Source organism: Benincasa hispida, chromosome 2 (genome assembly GCF_009727055.1).
Source record: "Benincasa hispida cultivar B227 chromosome 2, ASM972705v1, whole genome shotgun sequence".
In the NCBI taxonomy this organism is placed as follows: Eukaryota; Viridiplantae; Streptophyta; class Magnoliopsida; order Cucurbitales; family Cucurbitaceae; genus Benincasa; species Benincasa hispida.
In genome coordinates, this window is record NC_052350.1 from 30,885,822 (window position 1) to 30,905,036 (window position 19,215).

The 19,215-nt window shown below is 33.8% G+C and overlaps 1 protein-coding gene across 7 annotated transcripts; it reads right to left on the reverse strand.

Moving 5' to 3' along the window:
- Window positions 1–589: 589 nt before the first annotated feature.
- Window positions 590–7,177, reverse strand: LOC120071618 (kinesin-like protein KIN-1). 7 transcript variants are annotated; one of them, XM_039023971.1, is made up of 18 exons: window positions 7,027–7,177; window positions 6,793–6,830; window positions 6,528–6,672; window positions 6,342–6,444; window positions 6,043–6,143; window positions 5,506–5,535; window positions 5,305–5,427; window positions 5,150–5,175; window positions 4,903–4,984; window positions 4,588–4,749; window positions 4,468–4,501; window positions 4,279–4,354; window positions 3,985–4,204; window positions 3,816–3,907; window positions 3,343–3,454; window positions 3,095–3,274; window positions 1,122–1,205; window positions 590–806 (listed from the first exon to the last, which is right to left on the reverse strand). In XM_039023971.1, exons 3-18 carry the CDS (start codon window positions 6,639–6,641, stop codon window positions 801–803), a joined length of 1,545 nt encoding a protein of 514 aa, XP_038879899.1. In that variant the 5' UTR covers window positions 6,642–6,672; window positions 6,793–6,830; window positions 7,027–7,177; the 3' UTR covers window positions 590–800. The 7 variants fall into 7 exon arrangements, with proteins under 7 accessions (XP_038879899.1, XP_038879897.1, XP_038879896.1 ...); XM_039023969.1 differs by having other exon boundaries at window positions 590–1,205; window positions 3,095–3,268; XM_039023968.1 differs by having other exon boundaries at window positions 590–1,205.
- Between the last annotated feature and the right edge of the window lie 12,038 nt (window positions 7,178–19,215).

Sequence of the window (19,215 nt, forward strand, 5' to 3'; positions counted from 1 at the left end):
AAACATTAAAAGTCATTAAAAATCACCTTTAGTTTTAATTGTTCAAATTTACTTTTGAGAGTGTAGGACCAAATGATTGTATGAAAATCATTTTTAATAACGTGCTTATTAATAAATCAAATTTTTAAAATCAATATATCTAAAAATAATTCCAAACATCCTTACTAAGCACTCAACAATTAAGATTATTACATAATCACTTTTGACGCTCTCGAAAGCAATCCTCAGTACAACCTAAGTTTCTTTGTCGAAATCTCGTGTCAATGTTTTCAAAATATGTAAATGTCATTTAAAAATTAATAATAAATAAGTTATATTATATTTTTATAAGCATTTTATTTTATCCTTATATTTCTCATTGTTGGCATTTTCAGCTACTATAAGGTGCGACCCACACCTACTCAAAATTACTTTTATTAAATGATAGTATAAAATATTTTAAAACTAATTGATAAATGTATTTGGAAGTTCATCATAGTTACATCAATTAGTTTAGCTATAAGTTTTGTTAGACAAAAAACAAATAATACAAAATATGAGAAATTGAAGCTCTAAAATTTAGGGAGAGACAAAATAACAATCATATATTAGTAACATACAAAATATGTGTCTACACTAAAAAATTTTAAATTTCCATCAAAATTAATAAGAATAAGATTTCCTAAAAGCATACTCACTACATTATAAATTAAAGGCAATTGCATATATAAAAATCTAATAGCACGTTCAAATTATTTGTAAATATATCGAAATTCTAACTTCAATACCAGTACATATCATGAATTGAGATCTGTCATTTATTAAACCTGTAAATGAGAAGTCTATCACGGATGGATCTAATTGACAAATACTGCGATGATGAATACTACAAGAGGACAAATTTATATTCCAAAAAAGACAAGTTCGCTATTCATGTTGAATTCTTCTTGTGTTTATGTGGTGTGGTATAAATGTTCAAACTCAAAATTTGTAATTGTATAAGACTATAATTCTATTTTTGGAGAGTTGGGAAAAAAATGTAGTTGGTTTTGAATGTGAAACTAATTATAATGGCTGATCGAGAAATGGAAAATAGATTTGAGCCAATCCCTAAAGAGACCAAGATTATAATATATACTAACCAGTAAGTTGGAGTTTGAGATTGGCCCATGATGGAGTTCAGCTGCTGATACTCTTGCCATCAGCTCCTCATTCTCTTTCTTAAGCTGCACCATCATGAAAGGCCAACCCACCTCAAAACTTTTATATTATTGCTTAAACAAACACCATGGTTTACCTTTTTTAGTTAAATTAACCATGGACACCTTCTAGACATAATCATATGATATTAAATTTTTATCGATATTTTCATATTTTCATAAGTTCGACATTGAAATGAGGAGTAATGTGATATTTCTCTTATACGGTATAAAAATCCACGAAACATAACAAATAACAAAATGTCATTGGTGTAAAGATAATATAAACAATAAACATGTTGATTTATTTAAAAAGCATAAAATACTTATTTATTAATTTAATTTTGTTTAAATTATTCTATAAATATTTATGGTCATCTATTTTATCGATATTTTCATCGATATTTGTGTAAAGTTGAGATCTAGATGTTTTCTTCATCCTCGTCATTTTAAACCTAGGTCCCTACTCATTAAGAAGAATCTATTAGATTTTAAACTTTTAATTATATATGTAAAATAATCTTAAGTGTCTTGTAAGTTTATAATAGATTCTTCACCTATTAGATACTCTTCTAAAATAAATGGTTCATATACGGCATTATTTTTCTTTTGAAAAGCAAACTGATATGGGGATAAATACAAGTTTAGCCCCAAAAAAATTTAGATTAGTTTGTATGGTTTCTATGCTTTTAAACCTATTTAATAGGTCCTAAATTTTCAATTTTGTTTTCAATAGATATTTAGACTTTCGATTCTGTATCCAATAAATCTTTCGTATATTTGTAATTTTTAAAAATTAAATATTTTATTGAACATTAATTTTAATTGTGTCTAAGATCTAAGAAATCTTCAAACATATATGACAGTTTTTTTCTTTAATTCTCGTCTCTATTAGATCCAAATTTAAAAGTTTAAAGAAAAGGGAATGACAGCAAATTATTACAAGCAGACTCTACTATTAACAGGAGTCTATTACTGACGGCATACTATCATTGATATAAAATCTAAATTCTCCCTCATGGATATGAGCATCACCAAGAGAAACTGATCATTATGATGTCAAAGACCACTCAACCCTGTTTTCTTTGAAGAATGTGTGATTCAGGGGGCGGTGGTGAGGGATTTGAAAGATTCGTGATCCAACAAAGGGTCCTCCAATGAATCGTGATAGAAAATGTCTTATCTCTACAGGTTTCTATTAACCAAACGCGAACGATGAGAAGAAGAGTAAATCTCTATCGAGAAAAATTTACTCACGACAGTAAACACTCTTGTCGGAGGTGGTCAGGGTATGGTGGCCGACGACAAAGAAGCTAGGGATGTTGCTCATGGTTGCGGGTCTGTTGACGAGGTGGGTTGTAGGGAGAGTAGGAGAGAGGGTAGAGAGAGAACAAACTTGTCTTAAAATCTTATAAATATTTGATTACTGAGGTAATTGACAAAAATATACCCAAAATGTTTTGGTTTTCACTATTCACCCTATAAATTGTACTCCATAAATTTACGTTCAAAACTTTTTGAGAGAATACCTCATATATTTGTGTCAATACAATTCATTTTACATAGTTTTGTGTTTGTGTGTGAATATCTTAAATTTCATTTCATTTTCAACAATGTGTGAGGTGGAATAGACACAACAATAAAACTTTGGGGACCTATATTAGAAACGTCTAAAACTGCATTATTCATTACCTTTAAAATTTACCGAAAAGATTATAATCTAAAGTATCATGTATAATTATTTGAAACAAATATCATGTATCATAATTATAGCTTTCTTATCAAGTTTTAAGGCTTTTTGTTATTCCATTCCATTCAAGTTATTCATTACCTAACCGACTTTGTTTATTTAAAAATAATAATAATAAAAAAGAAAAAGGAATCTACTTCCAAAGTGTTCAAAGATGTTGACGTACCTCTCCAATTGTGCTCAAGAGTTCTTCCAAAACTAGCTGCAACGAAGAAATGGTTTGTGAAGTAACATCTTCATAGGCTAATTCCGACTCTTCAATGGAGCAAGGATCAAAAAGAATTCCTTCTTGTATAAACAGCTCCTCAAGTATTTGCACATGCTCAATATCCAAACTCTCCTGCAACTATACCAAATGGAGGCGATGTAAAACCAAATTGATCTACTGCTAATAAAATCATGCTAACTTCTCACATCATTTAGAAGTTTGCCACGTGATTCCCTTTTTATTGGAGTGAAAACTTCAAGCTCTCTGATAAATTTATCCTCATTTGCAACACGAGGAGAAGCCTTTATATGCTTTGCCCTGAACATTGGAAAAAAAATGTCATATAGATATCTAGTTAAGGATGTTAATCTAGAATTTTAAGCTAAAGACTCTAAATCTAAGGAATTTAAGAGACAGAGAAATAAGTAGAGTGTATGAATGCTTGCTTCATATGGATATACCACGTAATGGCAGTATATCTATATTTGAAAATCTAATCACGCACAGACAAGATTTTTAAGGTTTAACAAAATCACTTTTTTCTAGACCATCAAGTATTTACTCGAAATATCATTAGCATTAAGTGAACTTCAAGAATTTTTACTTGCCAAAGGCCACATAGTTCAATCATGGGTTATGTCAATCAAGCGCTCTGAAACAGATTTATGCTCAGACATACCTTGCACCAAATCGAAGGGTTGAGAGGGTCTCAGATGAGTTTGTAGGGCTGGGTGAGCAGCAACACAACAAAGCAGTACGCGAGTTTCCTCCCTGAAATGTGAGAGGACTAAATTGCTTAATTAAGTTAAGGAATATGTACTATGGTGGAAATTAGAGAGGTAACCAACGAGTGCATCTTGTAGAATCCGTGTCAACTTAGAATCACGATATGGAATGTGGTTTCCTCTGCCCGTTGGTCCACATGTTAGAGCATTTATTACATTCCCAAGAGCTGAAAGCGATTTGTTAATGGTCTTGGCTTCTTCAAGAACTCTCCCCTCAGCACCAGTTTTCTCCACTTTTTCAGACCCTGCCAAGTCCACTAGATTCAATTTTCCAGTTCTGGCCCTATTCAAGGAATTGAGATTCAGTATGAACTACTCCTTTCAGAACTTAACAATGGAATGGCTGAAAAAGACTACCTCTTGTCCTTGGTTGATTCTTGCTGAATAGCGAATATGTAAATACAGTGGCTCCTACTGCTGGCAACGTTCATTTCTATCCATGTTTAGATGAAAACCAAGATTTGATCATGAACCTTTGAAAGAAGACGGGATCTAATATGTTTGTGGAAGTTCAGGAATAAAGTCCACGAGAAGAAAGCAGGATACGGGTCTCTCCTACGGCTCTGTTGGCTATTCCTTTCTGCATTAGGCAGTTAACATGAGAAATTGAACATTGAAAGTGAACTAAAAGAAAACAATTACAAGAACAAATTCTTCTCATCTTACAGATAAGGTCAGCAATGCCTCTGGAGGGTCCTGTATGGGCATCTGTAAAGTGAAACCAAAATAGTAATCCCATTTACAATCATGGAATTTAGATGACTCGGCTGATAATTCATCCAAACATGAGTTGCATTGCTTTAAGTTCATAGAAATAGTCCTCCTGAACTGTTGATAACTTTTTTAACAACCTCGGTCAAGAAAGTTGTCAATGGTACATAAATACATTTTGAACACTTATCTAGCATGTAAATAATTGATTCAATGAAAATTTTTGGTTAGAAATATTGCTAAATATATGTTGATAAGAAGACAGCTTACCTCAATCATTCCATTTAATATTATCCCTTGTGTTTTACTCTCCTTGATTTGTACATTGTCCCTTGATAAGTCGAAAAGATCCCTGAAAATAAGTCATTAATTTGGAAACCCTCAGCTGTTTACTATTTTAGTCTCTTTCCTTTGTAGGATTGTCTTCTGTCTTATTTGGCAAGGGAAAGTTCTAATTGCTGGAAAATAATCATGCATTCAGCATAACATCTACTAGCAGTAGCAGATATATTTGTACCTCACTTTCTCCATGTAGATTTCAACCTAAAAGAGCCAAAAGAAGACATGCAATGATAAAAAAAAAAATTTAACAATGTAAATTGTTAGTTAATTAACTGCAAGATAAGAAATGGTTGGTGCAAGCACCAGAACATATGGTTGGCTGAATAATACCATAGACAACTTTATTGAGTACTTGCTCGTTTCATCAGCTAATTTGGTACATTCAAAAATGCCTTCTACCACTCTAGGAAGTAAACCCTTCTTTGCTGCATCACATTCAAGTATCCCAGGCCCCTGCTTAAATAAGATCATCAGAAAATATGACTTATGATAGTTTAAGTTGGCAACTCTTTTAGAAGCATGGGCTGATACCTCCATACTATACGTCTTTCCAGCTCCAGTCTGCACCGAAGAAGGGAAGAGAAGTTAATAATTGAAACAGAAGTTGGATAAGCAACTCATTTGCATCTGAAGGAAAATCTAAAACAGTTAAATAGAAGCTAGACTATAATTTGCAGTAGTTCGATTGAGCTTTAAAACGCTTGTGACTCGAAATGAAAATCTTATTTCAAAATTAATCTTTAACTAGTCTCTCTCATTTTGACAGTATAAAATATTAAGCCCAATAACTTTTGAAGTTATGCTACATGATGTGCAGAGGAAAAGGAGGCATGGTAGAATTGATTTTCAATAAGAGAAAAGAGGATTTACATATATATATATATATATATTTGTTCGAAGTATAAATTATTTGAAATTAATACTTATACATCAAGATCCTGCCCTGCAGAGACAATTAATGTGTTATGTGATGCATATGTATGGTTGTACCCAAACACGGGATAGTTCATAGTATTCTTTACAGAACCATGCATAATAGTTTGGATATAAGTTTCTAACATATCTCACCTGTCCAAAGGTGATAATTGTCCCATTAACAGCATTAAGAGCATCTGTGTCATACATTAAAGCACAACGTGAAAGGTAGAATCCTCCTTTGCTTAAGGAAACTGGAAAAGTAGTGTAAGAATGGTCCAAATGACTTTTTCCATCATCTAAGAGAACTTATATTAGAAATCCAACACAATTATTATGAACATTTTCGCTAATGAGAATTTATTTCTCCACAAGAAATATACAATCAATTATCAATTTAATAACAAACCTAACAATCATAAAATGATAGTGCACCGAAAATTACGGTATACCTTTGACAATTGGCTCAGCAAGAAATCGGTAAACATCAGTTTGCTCAGATTTATCATAGAACACTCTATCAAAGCTAAATGTAAGTTCTTCAGTCTTCTCATCCTACAATAAACTTATGTTAAATGAACCGAGCAAGGTAAATTATCTCCCTGCAATCTACAAAAACAAAAGAAGTACAAACAGACCTTAAAAATGAATGTCTCAGAGTCCACATATTGAACGCACACTGCATCTCCATGATCTTGCCTCTCTTTTGAACTTAAAGGCCGAAATCGAGCGCAAACAGTTATGTTTGACATTTTCCGAACTGTACAGAATTAGTAGTCGAATCTGCAAACGGTCCTCTCAGCATTTCAGTTTAGAGTTTTGCTTGAGATAGAAGCTTGATTCAATCATCTGGATCGCCAGAATTTTTTTTGGAAGAAAGTTATCCTTCGAATCGAAACTTACATTTTATATCCAAAATCAGGTACAAGCAATCGAACATGCTGCACAGGAATTCATAAACTTGTAATCCACCATAAAATTCATTAAAGATGAAGAAAACAAATTGCAGAAACATTAGAATCTGGTTGGAGTTGAAGTTATTAAGCACTAAGAGTAGAAAATGGACTTCACTACTTGAAATCTTAAGCAAATTGAATAACAATGCGTTGATTTCGAGTAATTGAGAAGAGTGATTACCGGCTTCTTCTCCCTACGTCTCTGAAAATTGAATCGGCAACCAAAAAAGAGAGAGTAGAAAGGCCATACAGATGAACGTCTGGTTCCGTTTGTTTGGCGGGAACTGCAAGTTGTAGTTGGAGAAATGCCTTGTAAGATTTCCTATACTACCAATTTTCCATACTTTTTTGTCTATTAAAAATAATGTGAGATTCATCGGATCAAATACACTCATTATAGTCTATATAATAGTGTTGAAATATCACTTAACGCTTATACCCGTGCGCTATTTACAATGTGCGCTATTTACAATGATCGCTTACCTTTTATTAAACGATCATTTAGCGCCTGAATTTTCTTATATGTAAGAGTCATTGTTATCTCGATACACCAAATATTAAAAAATAAAATAATATATAAATCTAAATATTATAAAAGTTGTAATTTTATATTAAACTAATATTTACAAGGAGAAGTTAAGAAATATAATAAATAAAAACAAAAGAAATATAAGATTCTTCAAAAAAAAAAAAAAAATATTGAAAACTTCATATTGAAAATTAAAATAATATATAAATTTAATCATTAGAAAATTTATAATTCTATATAAACTAATACGCAAGTAAAGGAAATTCAAGAAATATAATAAATAAAAACAAGGAAAATTTTTATAAATAAAAAAATGCAAAAAGTTTGAAAAGTTCTTTTTTTTTTTTTTTTTTTACTTTTGAAACTTTTTGTTATAGAATGTAAATATTTTTAAATATTTCTAATATTTAAAAAGGCTCCTAAAAACAAATGAAATGTAATATAAAAGAGGGACTCTTGAGTTGTAAAAGATAATTGAATTCTTTGAGGGTATGATATCAATACACCAAAACCTTATTAATTCTTGGAACAGTAAAGTACAAATAGAAATAGATATGGATAAAACTGATTTTTGTAGTTTCTCAAATTTTGTTCCCTTTTTTAAAAAACGTTTCTTAAAATTTGAAAGTAAGAAATGAAAACAGTTATCAAACAAGCTTATTTCTCAAAAAATGATAAACAAGAAACAGAAAATAAGAACGTTATTAAATGGACCTTTACTAAACAAGTCCATTTCTTAAAAAGCATGCATCAATTTCATACACACCAGCTCAATTTCATCATTTTCATACACATTAAATCCTGAATTTGAGCATCCATTAACATCAATTGCATACAAACTAAAATCCATCTAAGTACGACAATTTCATGTAATTAGAGTTATTGGTCTTTATCAATTTCATGTATGGGCGTGCGTCAATTACACATACACAAAAATCCATCGAAGCACATCAGTTCCTTGTAATTTAGATTCGTAGGACTTGCGTGAAATGTGGAAAGAAAATGCGGACTAAAATTCTTATTTTTTTAAAAGACTTAAAATTTGATTTTAATATTTCATGTAAAATACACATATGCATGCATGAGGTTCCACATAATTTCATATAAAGTGATAATACTGAACATGTAATTACTTATAATTAGAGGTTCTATTCATTCTAAAGATTTTGCTCCATGTCTATGGTCAAAAGGTTTAATAAAACACAATTCTTTTAGGTTTCAAGATTTTTCTCTGTGTCCAGTTATAAAGTAAAGTCTTATTTCTAAGCTCTTTTCCTATATTTATTTTATGTTAACAAAATCTTTAATCCTGTCAAAACTAAAATTAATTTTTGTATATTAATAAAGATGATCAATCTTTACATATTAAGTTTTTCTACTTTCTTAGGACATTCAAATATTTAAACCTAAAGTAAGGTTTAACTCTTGATGAATGAAATGAGAACAAAATTGGAGACGAGAAACATTCCATAATACTCTTAAAAAAAAAAAAGAACCATTTGTTCAATGAATGGAATTTACAAGAATGCACCAATTAGTAACTTACTATAATGGAAACCTAAATGAAAACCTTACAAAGCGTGAAGTAAAGAGTAAAATTGTAACCACCAAAATTTCTATTATGTTTCTAGGACACTACTATGTATATACATAGGCTTGACAATAAATTTCTCGATGAAATGAAAAATTAGGTAAAAGAAAGAAAACTTTTATTTCATAAGAAAACTTTTATTTCATTAAATAAAACTTAAACAATAAAAGTTCTTAAAATACCGTTTGGGGTACCCCTGACCCAAATTTAAAATAAATAGAAATTAAACAAATTAACAAATGAACAAATAACCATAAATTTTAAAACGCAGTACTCATAAACTAGATCCTATCAAATGAGATCTAAGTGTGGAAGCGATAACATGTCCAAATCGACGGGTCACCGATTCCTCTTGTCATTTGCCGAACTATTTTTACCTTTACCTAAAAAACATGAAAGAAAAAGGATGAGTATATAAATATACGACTCACTACTGGGCCTCCTAGTTGAACTGTTAGACTTCCTATCAAGGTTAGGTGCACACTATGCATCGTAGGCATAGACATAGGCATAAGTATAAAGGGTGAACCCGAAGGCACGCTTTCATAGGTTGTGACACTGGAGGGACACAGTCATAAGCATAAATGGTGTACCCAAGGGAGTAGTAGGGAGGCGCGGTTGTCGAAGTTTATGTATGGTGAGGGAGTTTGGAGGTGGCCTACAGTGTCATGGGAGTTGCTTGAGATCTGAGGTCTTATTCAGACAGTGGAGCCTAGGGTGAGGGGGGAGGATTATTGGGTTTGGGTGTCGGGTGCTAGTGGTCGATTTTTTATTGCTAGTGCGTGGGAAAGTTTGCACCCTCATCATCCTAGGGTGTCTTGGGCAGGTCTTTTGTGGTCTGGGATGGTATTCCGTGTCACTCCTTGTGTGTGGTTAACTGTGAGGGACAAGTTGGGTATGCAGGATTTATTGAGGAGTTAGGGTGTGTTGTCAGAGGGAGGTGTCTTCTGTGTGGGGGAGGTATGGAGTCGCGGGGTCATCTATTTTTTGAGTGTGGGTTTGGGAGAGAGGTGTTGTTAAGTGTGTTGCGTCAGTTGGGTTCATCTCATCAGGTGGCGGGTTGGGATGTTGAGTTGAGTTGGTTGTGCTGAGTGAGGTCGGGTAAGGGGGTGCGTAGTAAGCTATTTTGTGTCTTCAAGTGTGCTTCCATCTACTACATTTGGCAGGAGCGTAATCGGCGGCTTCATGGGGTAGTCCGAGGACGGTGTATGCTCTGTTTCACCTTATGGTCTCTACGGTTCGTACTCGTGCTGTTTCCTAGGGGGTTGATCTTCTTGGTCTTATCTAGTGCGTTTATGGATGTTTTTCCTTTTTGTTCTTGTCGTTGTTCTTTGTTTTGCTGTTGGCCCCAAGTTGTGGGGTTTTGTTTCCTTTTCTTTGTTTGTCTCCCAGGTGGATGGTGTTGTTTGCATTTGTTTTGGCTTTGTTTCAGTCAAGTCCTGTATTTGCTTGTGCTTTATTGTTTTGATGTCTTAATCCCGGACTGTGGGATCCCCTTGTTGTTATATAATAATATCACCTATTCTAAAAATAAAAAATAAAAACAAAATTTTACCTTTTTCCAATGTTGTTGGCAGAGTTTTCTTATACAATAAGGCTCCACGAAGTTTTGAGGCATGGGAGCCGGTGAGTTTTCCTTTTCGACATATTTGATTCTCAATTTAATCACGTTTCTATATTGGTTAGCTCGTGATTTTATGATCCCTCACTGGGAGATTCTCCCTGTTCTTCCTGAGTTGAGTTTACATTTCCATTAGTGAATGCTTTGAAGTTCAAGGTTATATTTTAATTCTTAATAGCTGGAAAAATATATCTTTTAAGGGTGTATGAGTAATTCTTTCCTGATGTGTTTTGGATACTGAATGAGATGGGCACCAAGTTATGGCTCAATGAATTATTAAAGCTTATTAAACTCATAGATGACTTTAGGCTTGTTGATATTACATGTTAAGTGAATGTAAACTTGCAAGTTGCCCTCTGTCCTGTAAGGTTTGTTCCAGGTACAAAATTCAAAACCTTTCCTTTCCCCATTCCATTCATAAGGAAATCTGGATTTGGTTGGCTGGGAAAACTCCTTTACCTGTTGCTTTGATTGCCATACTCTTTGATTTGGCAGGTTTTTGAAACTCTTTGAATCATTCCAGTTATACCTTTGTCAACACACTCAAAAGAATTGACTAATAGTGCTGTTACAATGCCATATGATGTTACAGCATCACAGATATCTACTTCTTAGGAACTGTGGGCTCGGATTTCTTTATTTCATGAGGTTTAGATTGATTTTTCAACAACAATCTTGTCTGTTTTTGATACATCAGCAATCATTCCGGCTGCACTCTCCCAAAGTGTGAGTGTTAGGACACTGATTCTTGAAAATCTTTATTATCGTAACGAGTTGGTACAATCTCCCAGAATAGCAACTAAACGATGAACGAACTCTTTATTAAACGATATGAGACAAATAGAGACTAGACGTTCGCTTATCAAACTCTAAACGATCGTTTAGAAAATTCTATACGATCGCTTACAGTCTCTACACGATCGTAGAGCAATTCTAGACGATCGCTTACAAAATGTCCCGTGGTCGCTTACAAGACACTACATGATCGCTTACCAGATTCTATACGATCGCCTACCAAATATTACACGATCGCTTAGTAGAAGTAGACGATGGGCGGCACACTACAATGACTTCTCCACGACAGAGACTTCCGAACTCCCACTCTTGATATCCAGACTTCACTGTCCTATCTTTCCATTTCTTTCTTCTTTTAAACCTCCACTTCTCCCAACAGAATTAGAAGTCGTCCTTAACCGATTCAACCGCCTCTTCTCTATTCTTCTTTTTTTGATATTGCCACATAACTGGAAGTCTATCAGTGAGATCTGCAGCTTTGCCAGCTCCAAGGCCTCGAATTTTCGTTGGAGTGTCAACAGAAAAATAGATTGTTTCCTCTACACTGCTTCACTACTTAATCAAGACCAGGCTCAACTGTGGGGCATTTTAATGCTATCACTGCCATCGTAGGGCCACCAACGTACTCAACTCCAATGCAGCAGAACTTCACCATTTTCCTTGGTTGGAGGAACAAATACTCAAACCACAAAATTTACAAACCTTACTCTGCTCATGTTTCCGCACCGCAACTGTAAAGCTTACTGAAACTGCATAAGTTCTGAATAATTGTTCGATATCATCAACAACGTTATTGTTTCTGTAATGATTAGTTGGGAATATTCATGATAATGTGTGGTTAACAACTTGTGAAGAAATAGAAACGTTATCAAATGGAGACGAACATAAATGTTACCCAATGGTATTGTATTTAATTGTCTTTGCAATTCTTTTGTTGGTGAAGCTAGAAATATGTTCTGTAATTTGTGACATTTTCAATTCTTGAGTTACTAAATTTTCTTTTATAAGCTTAAAAAATTATGAATACATTTTATTTTCCTGTATTTTTCTTGAATTTTGTATAAACTCTAGAGTCAAACAGGTACCGATGAGTAACATATCGAGACTTTTCGCCTACAAAGTTTTAGTGAATATCAATTTATACTCTCTAAACTTTGAAGGTCGTATATTTAAACCTTAAACTAATAGTTGTATCAATTTAAATCTGAATTTTGGGTAGTATCAAGTTAAATCCAAAACTAATAATTGTATCTATTTAAATCTTAAACTTTCATAAAATTATAAATTTAAACCTTGAACTTTGATGAGTCTATCAATTTAAATCCTAAATTTTTATAGTGTATCCAAATAAAACATGCTAGAGGGTTTGAATTGATATGCTTATAAACTTTAAGTGTAAGTTATTACACTTATGAATGTTTGAGGTTTAAATTGATATAATTATTAGTTTGGGGTTTAGATTGATACAATTATTAATTTAGGGTTCATTGATACAATCCCGAGTGTAAATTGATATCTTCTCTATTTATTTCAATCCAAACCTTATATTTAATTTTTTTGGGTAAAATAAGGCATTTAATATAAATCCTATTTTTAATTTTTCCAGTTTAATAAATGTAGCGCAGAGGATAAAATATAAAACTTTTCCATTACAAGAAATTTGACCTTTGATGTCGTTTGAAAAAAAAAACTCGAAAATATATTCATATATCATGTTTTTTACATTAAAATTATTATGATTATTTAATCAATTTCAATAAAAATTAACATTTAGGGACTAAATTTAAGATTTACTAGAAGTGCATGGACTAAAATTTGGAAATTGAAACTATATGGATTAAAATTAAACAAATTGCAAAGTACGGGACCAAATTGATATTTTAACCTTTTATTTTTTATAATTATGTGTGGGTTCGTGTATTATTTTTTTAGTTGAAATATTAAGTTTATACATTATTGAGATTAATGGTAAATAAATAATTGACTCTTTAATTACTTTCCCAAATTAAAAAAAAAAAAAATTAAGTCAGTGAGAAACCAATATTATTTTTTTAATTGAAATGTTAAGTTTATATATTATTAGTTACTTTCTCAAATAAAAAGAAACTAAGTCAAGATTGTAGGTTTTTTTTTTTTTTTTTCTTTCCAGATGACCCATTCTTTAGACCCAAAATGTCAAATAACCCATTTTTAAAAAATAATGTCAATTGACCTCTGCTGACATCATCACCATACCAAATTACGTAAATTGTCCTCACAAGTGTCTCACGTTATAAATCTCACTCTCGTCTGGTTAAACACTCTCGCTCTCACTTGAAATTCCCTAGTTTGATGTGATTGCTCTTTAGTATATGAATGATTTGACAATTTTCACAATTGAAGCCTCAAATCAATAATACCTAAACGTAATACAATGGTGATTTCTTTAAACTCTATACTCCATTTCAACGGTGATTACTTCTCTGGTTTTTTACGATGTTTTGTTGAACGGAGTTTTTCGAACGGGGATTTCCAAGACGAAGTTTTTTCAGAACTGAATAGGTTTTTCAGAACGAGAGTGAAAGAGAGGTAGCATTACGAAATTTTGTTGTGTTATTTCTGGAAATGTAGCATTACAAAATTTTGTTTTGGGTGAGAGAGAGCGAGAGATAGAACGAGAGTGAGAGAGATCAAGAGTAAGAGAGAAAGCAATATTAAGAGAGAGTGAGATTAAGAGAGAAAACGAGATTAAGAAAGAGCGAGATTAAGAGAGAGAGAACGAGATTAAGAGAGAGAGCAAGATTAAGAGAAAACAAGATTAAGAGAGAGAGCGAGAGTACACTTCAATTGCTTGTACAACTTAATGACAAATGTTATCTTGCTTTGTAGGATGACAAAAAAGTGTCTACTTATTCAATATGGAGGTGATTGAGATGAGAATGAAAGTTCGTATATTGGGGGAGAGTTGACAAGAATCATTGTGCCTGTTACATTGAAATATGAAGAACTTAAATCTCACATTTATAGGGTTACAAATGTCAGTTCTTCAGAGTTTGATCTTATAATGAGAGTTAAATATAAGCTTGAATATGAAGCCCCTCCACAATATATAAGGAATGATGATGATGTTCGCTTCCTTCTTTTCCCAGAAGAGCTTAGTAGACTTTAGTTATCTGTTACGCTAAAATCGAATCAGGATAAAAATATTAGAATGGGGTTTAGGAATGTGAGTTATGATGATACAACTGTGGACAAACAATATGAGGAATCATATCCGTTCCGTCGGGAAGAGGATGATATTTGATTGTCTACCAACATTGCACCATCAACATTATCACTAGAAAACGACCACAGTAATCCAGCAGGATTGAATTCAGAATTGGGCGGTATTTCAGTTGTTGGTAATGAGAGATCATCTAGACTTGATTATATGGATTGTGATCATCCGGAGCAACATTGTGGTCCTTCAGTGGATGTTAATGAGCAACCAACAGGATTGAATGAAATGGATCGTGATCATAGAGATGTGTGTTGTTCTTCAACAGCTTCAGTGGTTCCACCATCTGTGTCTTCAAGTAATAGGGGAGAGTTGATTATACCTAGTACCACTTCATCTGGGACAGAGGACGTGGAAGTTGGTTAACTATTTTTGAGCAAAAAGAACTTGAAAATGCGATTATCTATTTTGTCCATTAACAAAAATTTTGAATTTAGGGTTAGAAAGTCAACCAAATCTTTGTTCACTGTCAAATGTATTGGGGAGACTTATAAGTGGAGCCTTCGTGCAGTGAAAATGGAAGGGTCTGATATATTCAAGATCACAAAGTACTGCAGTTCGACACATATTCCATCAAAATTTTGAATCATGACCATAAACAAGCAACTACTACTGTTGTTGGTCAGTTGATTAAAGATAAGTTTATAGGAATAGAATGTATTTATAAACCTTATCATGATGTGAACATAAGTTATGATAAAGCGTGGAATGCAAGGGAAGCCGCATATGATCTTACTAGAGGTACTCCAGAATACTCATACTCCATACTACATGCTTATGGGGAAGCATTAAAAATAGAGAATCCGGGTACAGTGTTTAAGATCGAATTTGAAGATGAGGCGCATTTCAAGTATATGTTTATGGCATTAGGGCCTTATATTAGAGCTTTCATAAGTTGTCGGCCTGTGATAATTGTTGATGGGTCGTACTTAAAAGGAAAGTACAAAGGGACCATGTTGGTTGTAGTTTCTATGGACAGGAACAATCAATTATACCCACTAGCATATGCAATAGTGGATAATGAAACTGATCAATCATGGAAATGGTTTCTATCGAATTTGAAATGCAGTATGAAGAACCCGATAATCTGGTGTTTATGTCAGATCGGATGGTATCTATCAGCAATGCTATTCATGCATTTTTTCCCACGGCATTCATAGATTGTGCACGTGGCACATAGAACAAAATATTATTATAAACTTTAAGGATAGTATGGTTGTTGGGATATTTAGAGATGCAGCAAGGGCATTTCGCATGAAAAAGTTCCAAACAAAATGGGACAAACTCCGTAGTTTTCGAGACTGTGTTATCACGAAATATCTGGAAGACATCGGTCTTCAAAGTACCAAATAGAACGAATATATGACAACATGACGTCCAACAATGCATAGTGTTTCAATTCGTTAACTAAAAGTATCGGTTATTGCCCATAGTATGCTTGATTGAACATGTTAGAGGAATGCTCCAATCGTGGTTCTACGAATGGAGGAACAACTGGGCATCTCGAAAGATATTGCACTCTGACTACTGTGAAACCCGATTGGCAAGTGAGGCCGATAAGGGCAGACGATATCGGGTTGAGCCTATTGATTGTTATCAGGTTCACATGTGAGATAATCGATCGGACGATATTGTGAATCTTCACACGAAGGAATGCACGTGTAAGGAATTCGACTCACTTGGTGTCCCGTGTTCACATGCAATTGTGGCTGCCAAGGAATGAAACATACCCATTCAAAGTCTTTGCAGTCAATTTTATATAGTGAACTCTGTAATGACTGCGTATTCAAAGCCTATAAATCCACTCGGGCACATATCTGAATGGAAGAGAGCTCCTGGATATGTAGAAAAGACTATCCTTCCTCCAAAGTTTGTGGCACAAGTTGGGTGTCAGAGAGTGAGAAGAATACCATCCAGAGGAGAATTTCACAAACAAATGAAATGTGGTCGGTGTGAGAATTATGGGCATAACCGCCAAAATTGTAGTGAACCGCTCATAACCGTGCAACGTACTGAAAATGCCAGAAACCATGACTCAAATACCTGTTATCTAATTTAGTTTATAACTAACTTTATCTTGTAACAGTCTGTTGGTATGTGTTATAAATACCATTGATCAGGCCCCAAAGAAGAGTTTTTCATACTTTTTATTTTTTCAGTAAACAAAAAGAAGTTGTAAGCAATCTTCAAGTGAGAAAGAAAGTGAATCTTTTTTGCAAAACATGAAAACACAATCTTGTTGTCAAATCATATCAATTTCAGAGTATCGAGTTGAATCGCATATCGATTTTCTTCTATCGAGTAGCATCGAGTCAGAAGTTTTTCATCTTCAAGTTACTTCGAGTAAAGATTAATATCGATAAAAGCGTCGAGTATAGAAGGAAACTTCCATCGAGTATCGAGCAGAAACTTATCGAGTATCGAGTATCTAGCATCGAGGATTTAACAGAGCATTACACAACCATTTCTTCACAATCTCGCTCTCTTTCAAAATCTCGCTCTCTTAATCTCTATAAGTGTTGCTCTCCTTAAAAGTCTCACTCTCTAAATCTCGTTCTCTCTCAAAGTCTCGCTCTATCAATCTCGCTCTCTCACAAAATATCGCTCTTTAAATCTCGCTCTCTCTCAAAGTATCGCTCTCTCAATCTCGCTCTCTCTCAAAATCTCGCTATCTCAATCTCGCTCTCTGATGCATTATGAATATGATGAAATAATGGTGTATATTGTGATGGTGGTGTATGCGTTGTACATTCAAGTTTTCCTAGCAAAATCCAAGTATAAATTCTACTAGGTTGCCTGGTAAGCCCAGGGTCGAACACAGGGACTATGAAGACAGTATGTGATGGAGATTTCTGATTCCTTTGTGGTGACAAATAAAACAATGAGTTGGTTGGTATGTTTGTTTAAGGTATAGATTCTATATAGCGGAATTGAGAAAAGAGCTAATAACAATGAAAGTTACAATGAATGTGCGGGAAATGGGTTGAGAATGGATTTAGCTAACACTTCCTAAGATTGCATTCAAGTTATGCGATCATGCTGCACACAAACAACAGCAGGTCATCTCTCAATGAAAATGTTATAGATTCTAGTTTTAGGACGCATGCGATCTATACAATGATGACTATAGGACTTATGTCTAAGCCTCTATTCTTGTCTATGCGATGATGAATGACACATATATACACAAGGCGACTGCATACTACCATAACCTATTCCTAGGGTGCATGTGATGCATGTTAGCAAACAGAATTTATCTCTAAGTTTCTATCTCTTGCTTATGCGGTTCTAATCTAACTTTCTCAAGCCTAGATTCTAACCTAGCTCTCTCAAGTCTAAGTTCTTTCTTTAGACTCTCTCTCGAGTAGCTCTAAAGGGGTGTTGGACACATACATAAGACAATATGATCGCATAAAATGAAAAGCTTAGGTCATGCTAGCTAAGTACTTCTCAACCCATTCGGAAGTTTAGTTACTCATGCGTAATGTAAAGAGCGTGAATAGATGTAGAGATGCAAATCCCATTTTATAAATGAAATCATAATATAGAATGACAATGGGAATTAGGGATAAGGAGCCTAGTAGCAATGTCTTGCTTCCCAAGGCTTTTACACTGAGTTTTTCTACTCTGCCCAAAAGAATCTTCTTGCTTTCGTAAGAGTCGGCCCTCTCTTCGTTCTCAACCCTTCCTGGTACTCTCTCGAGCTGATCAGGAACGATTTTTCGGTGTCTTCTCTCTTCACTCGCCTCCACCTCTAAGTATGTAAAATCACATACTACAGCTATCTATGTATATGGTGGAAAAGAACTCCAAAATTCTAACTCCTGAACTGGAACCCCACTGAACCGAACTCCTTTAATGAAGGTGGCCTTTGGTATTTATAGAGCTTCATGGTGAAGAGATTTTCTCTCAAATGATTGCACTGATGGGATGTCATTAATTCTCTGTCTGATGCGCCAATTAATTGTCACCGAAAAGTTGAGTATACTTGCTACAGTGTGTCGTTAACGGCTTGTCAACTAAATTCAGATTCGACCATCATCAGCTTTTTGTCCCATCATGATTTATTAAGCTTTCACCTTGATGCGTCGTCTCTATGCGACCACCTTCTTGAGCAGATCTTCGTGAACGCATACGATCTATACCTTTGCGGTCGCAATCTTCTAATGCACTCGAACGCTGAATTCCTTGGATCGCAATTCTACCTTGCGCCAACGCATTTTCCTGCACAAAATACATAAATTAGCTACTTTAATGCGATGGGCGCATGCAATCGTAATGTTCTCAACTTAATGTTTTTTGATACGATTTTACATATTTTTTTCGTGCAATCCTACATTATTTTACATCTTTGTGTTGTAATAACGTGCATTTCTGCCTGTTATCACTCTCTCTCAAAATCTCACTCTCTCAATGTTTGAACTTTGATATAATGTTTTATATACCATTGATATAATGAAAAGACCAGTAGCTCAATTATACATGTTTTGATAAAATGTATAATATTGAACTTTGATAAAATTGTTTTATACATGTTTTACATACATAAAACATACATGTGTTACATACATAAAAAAT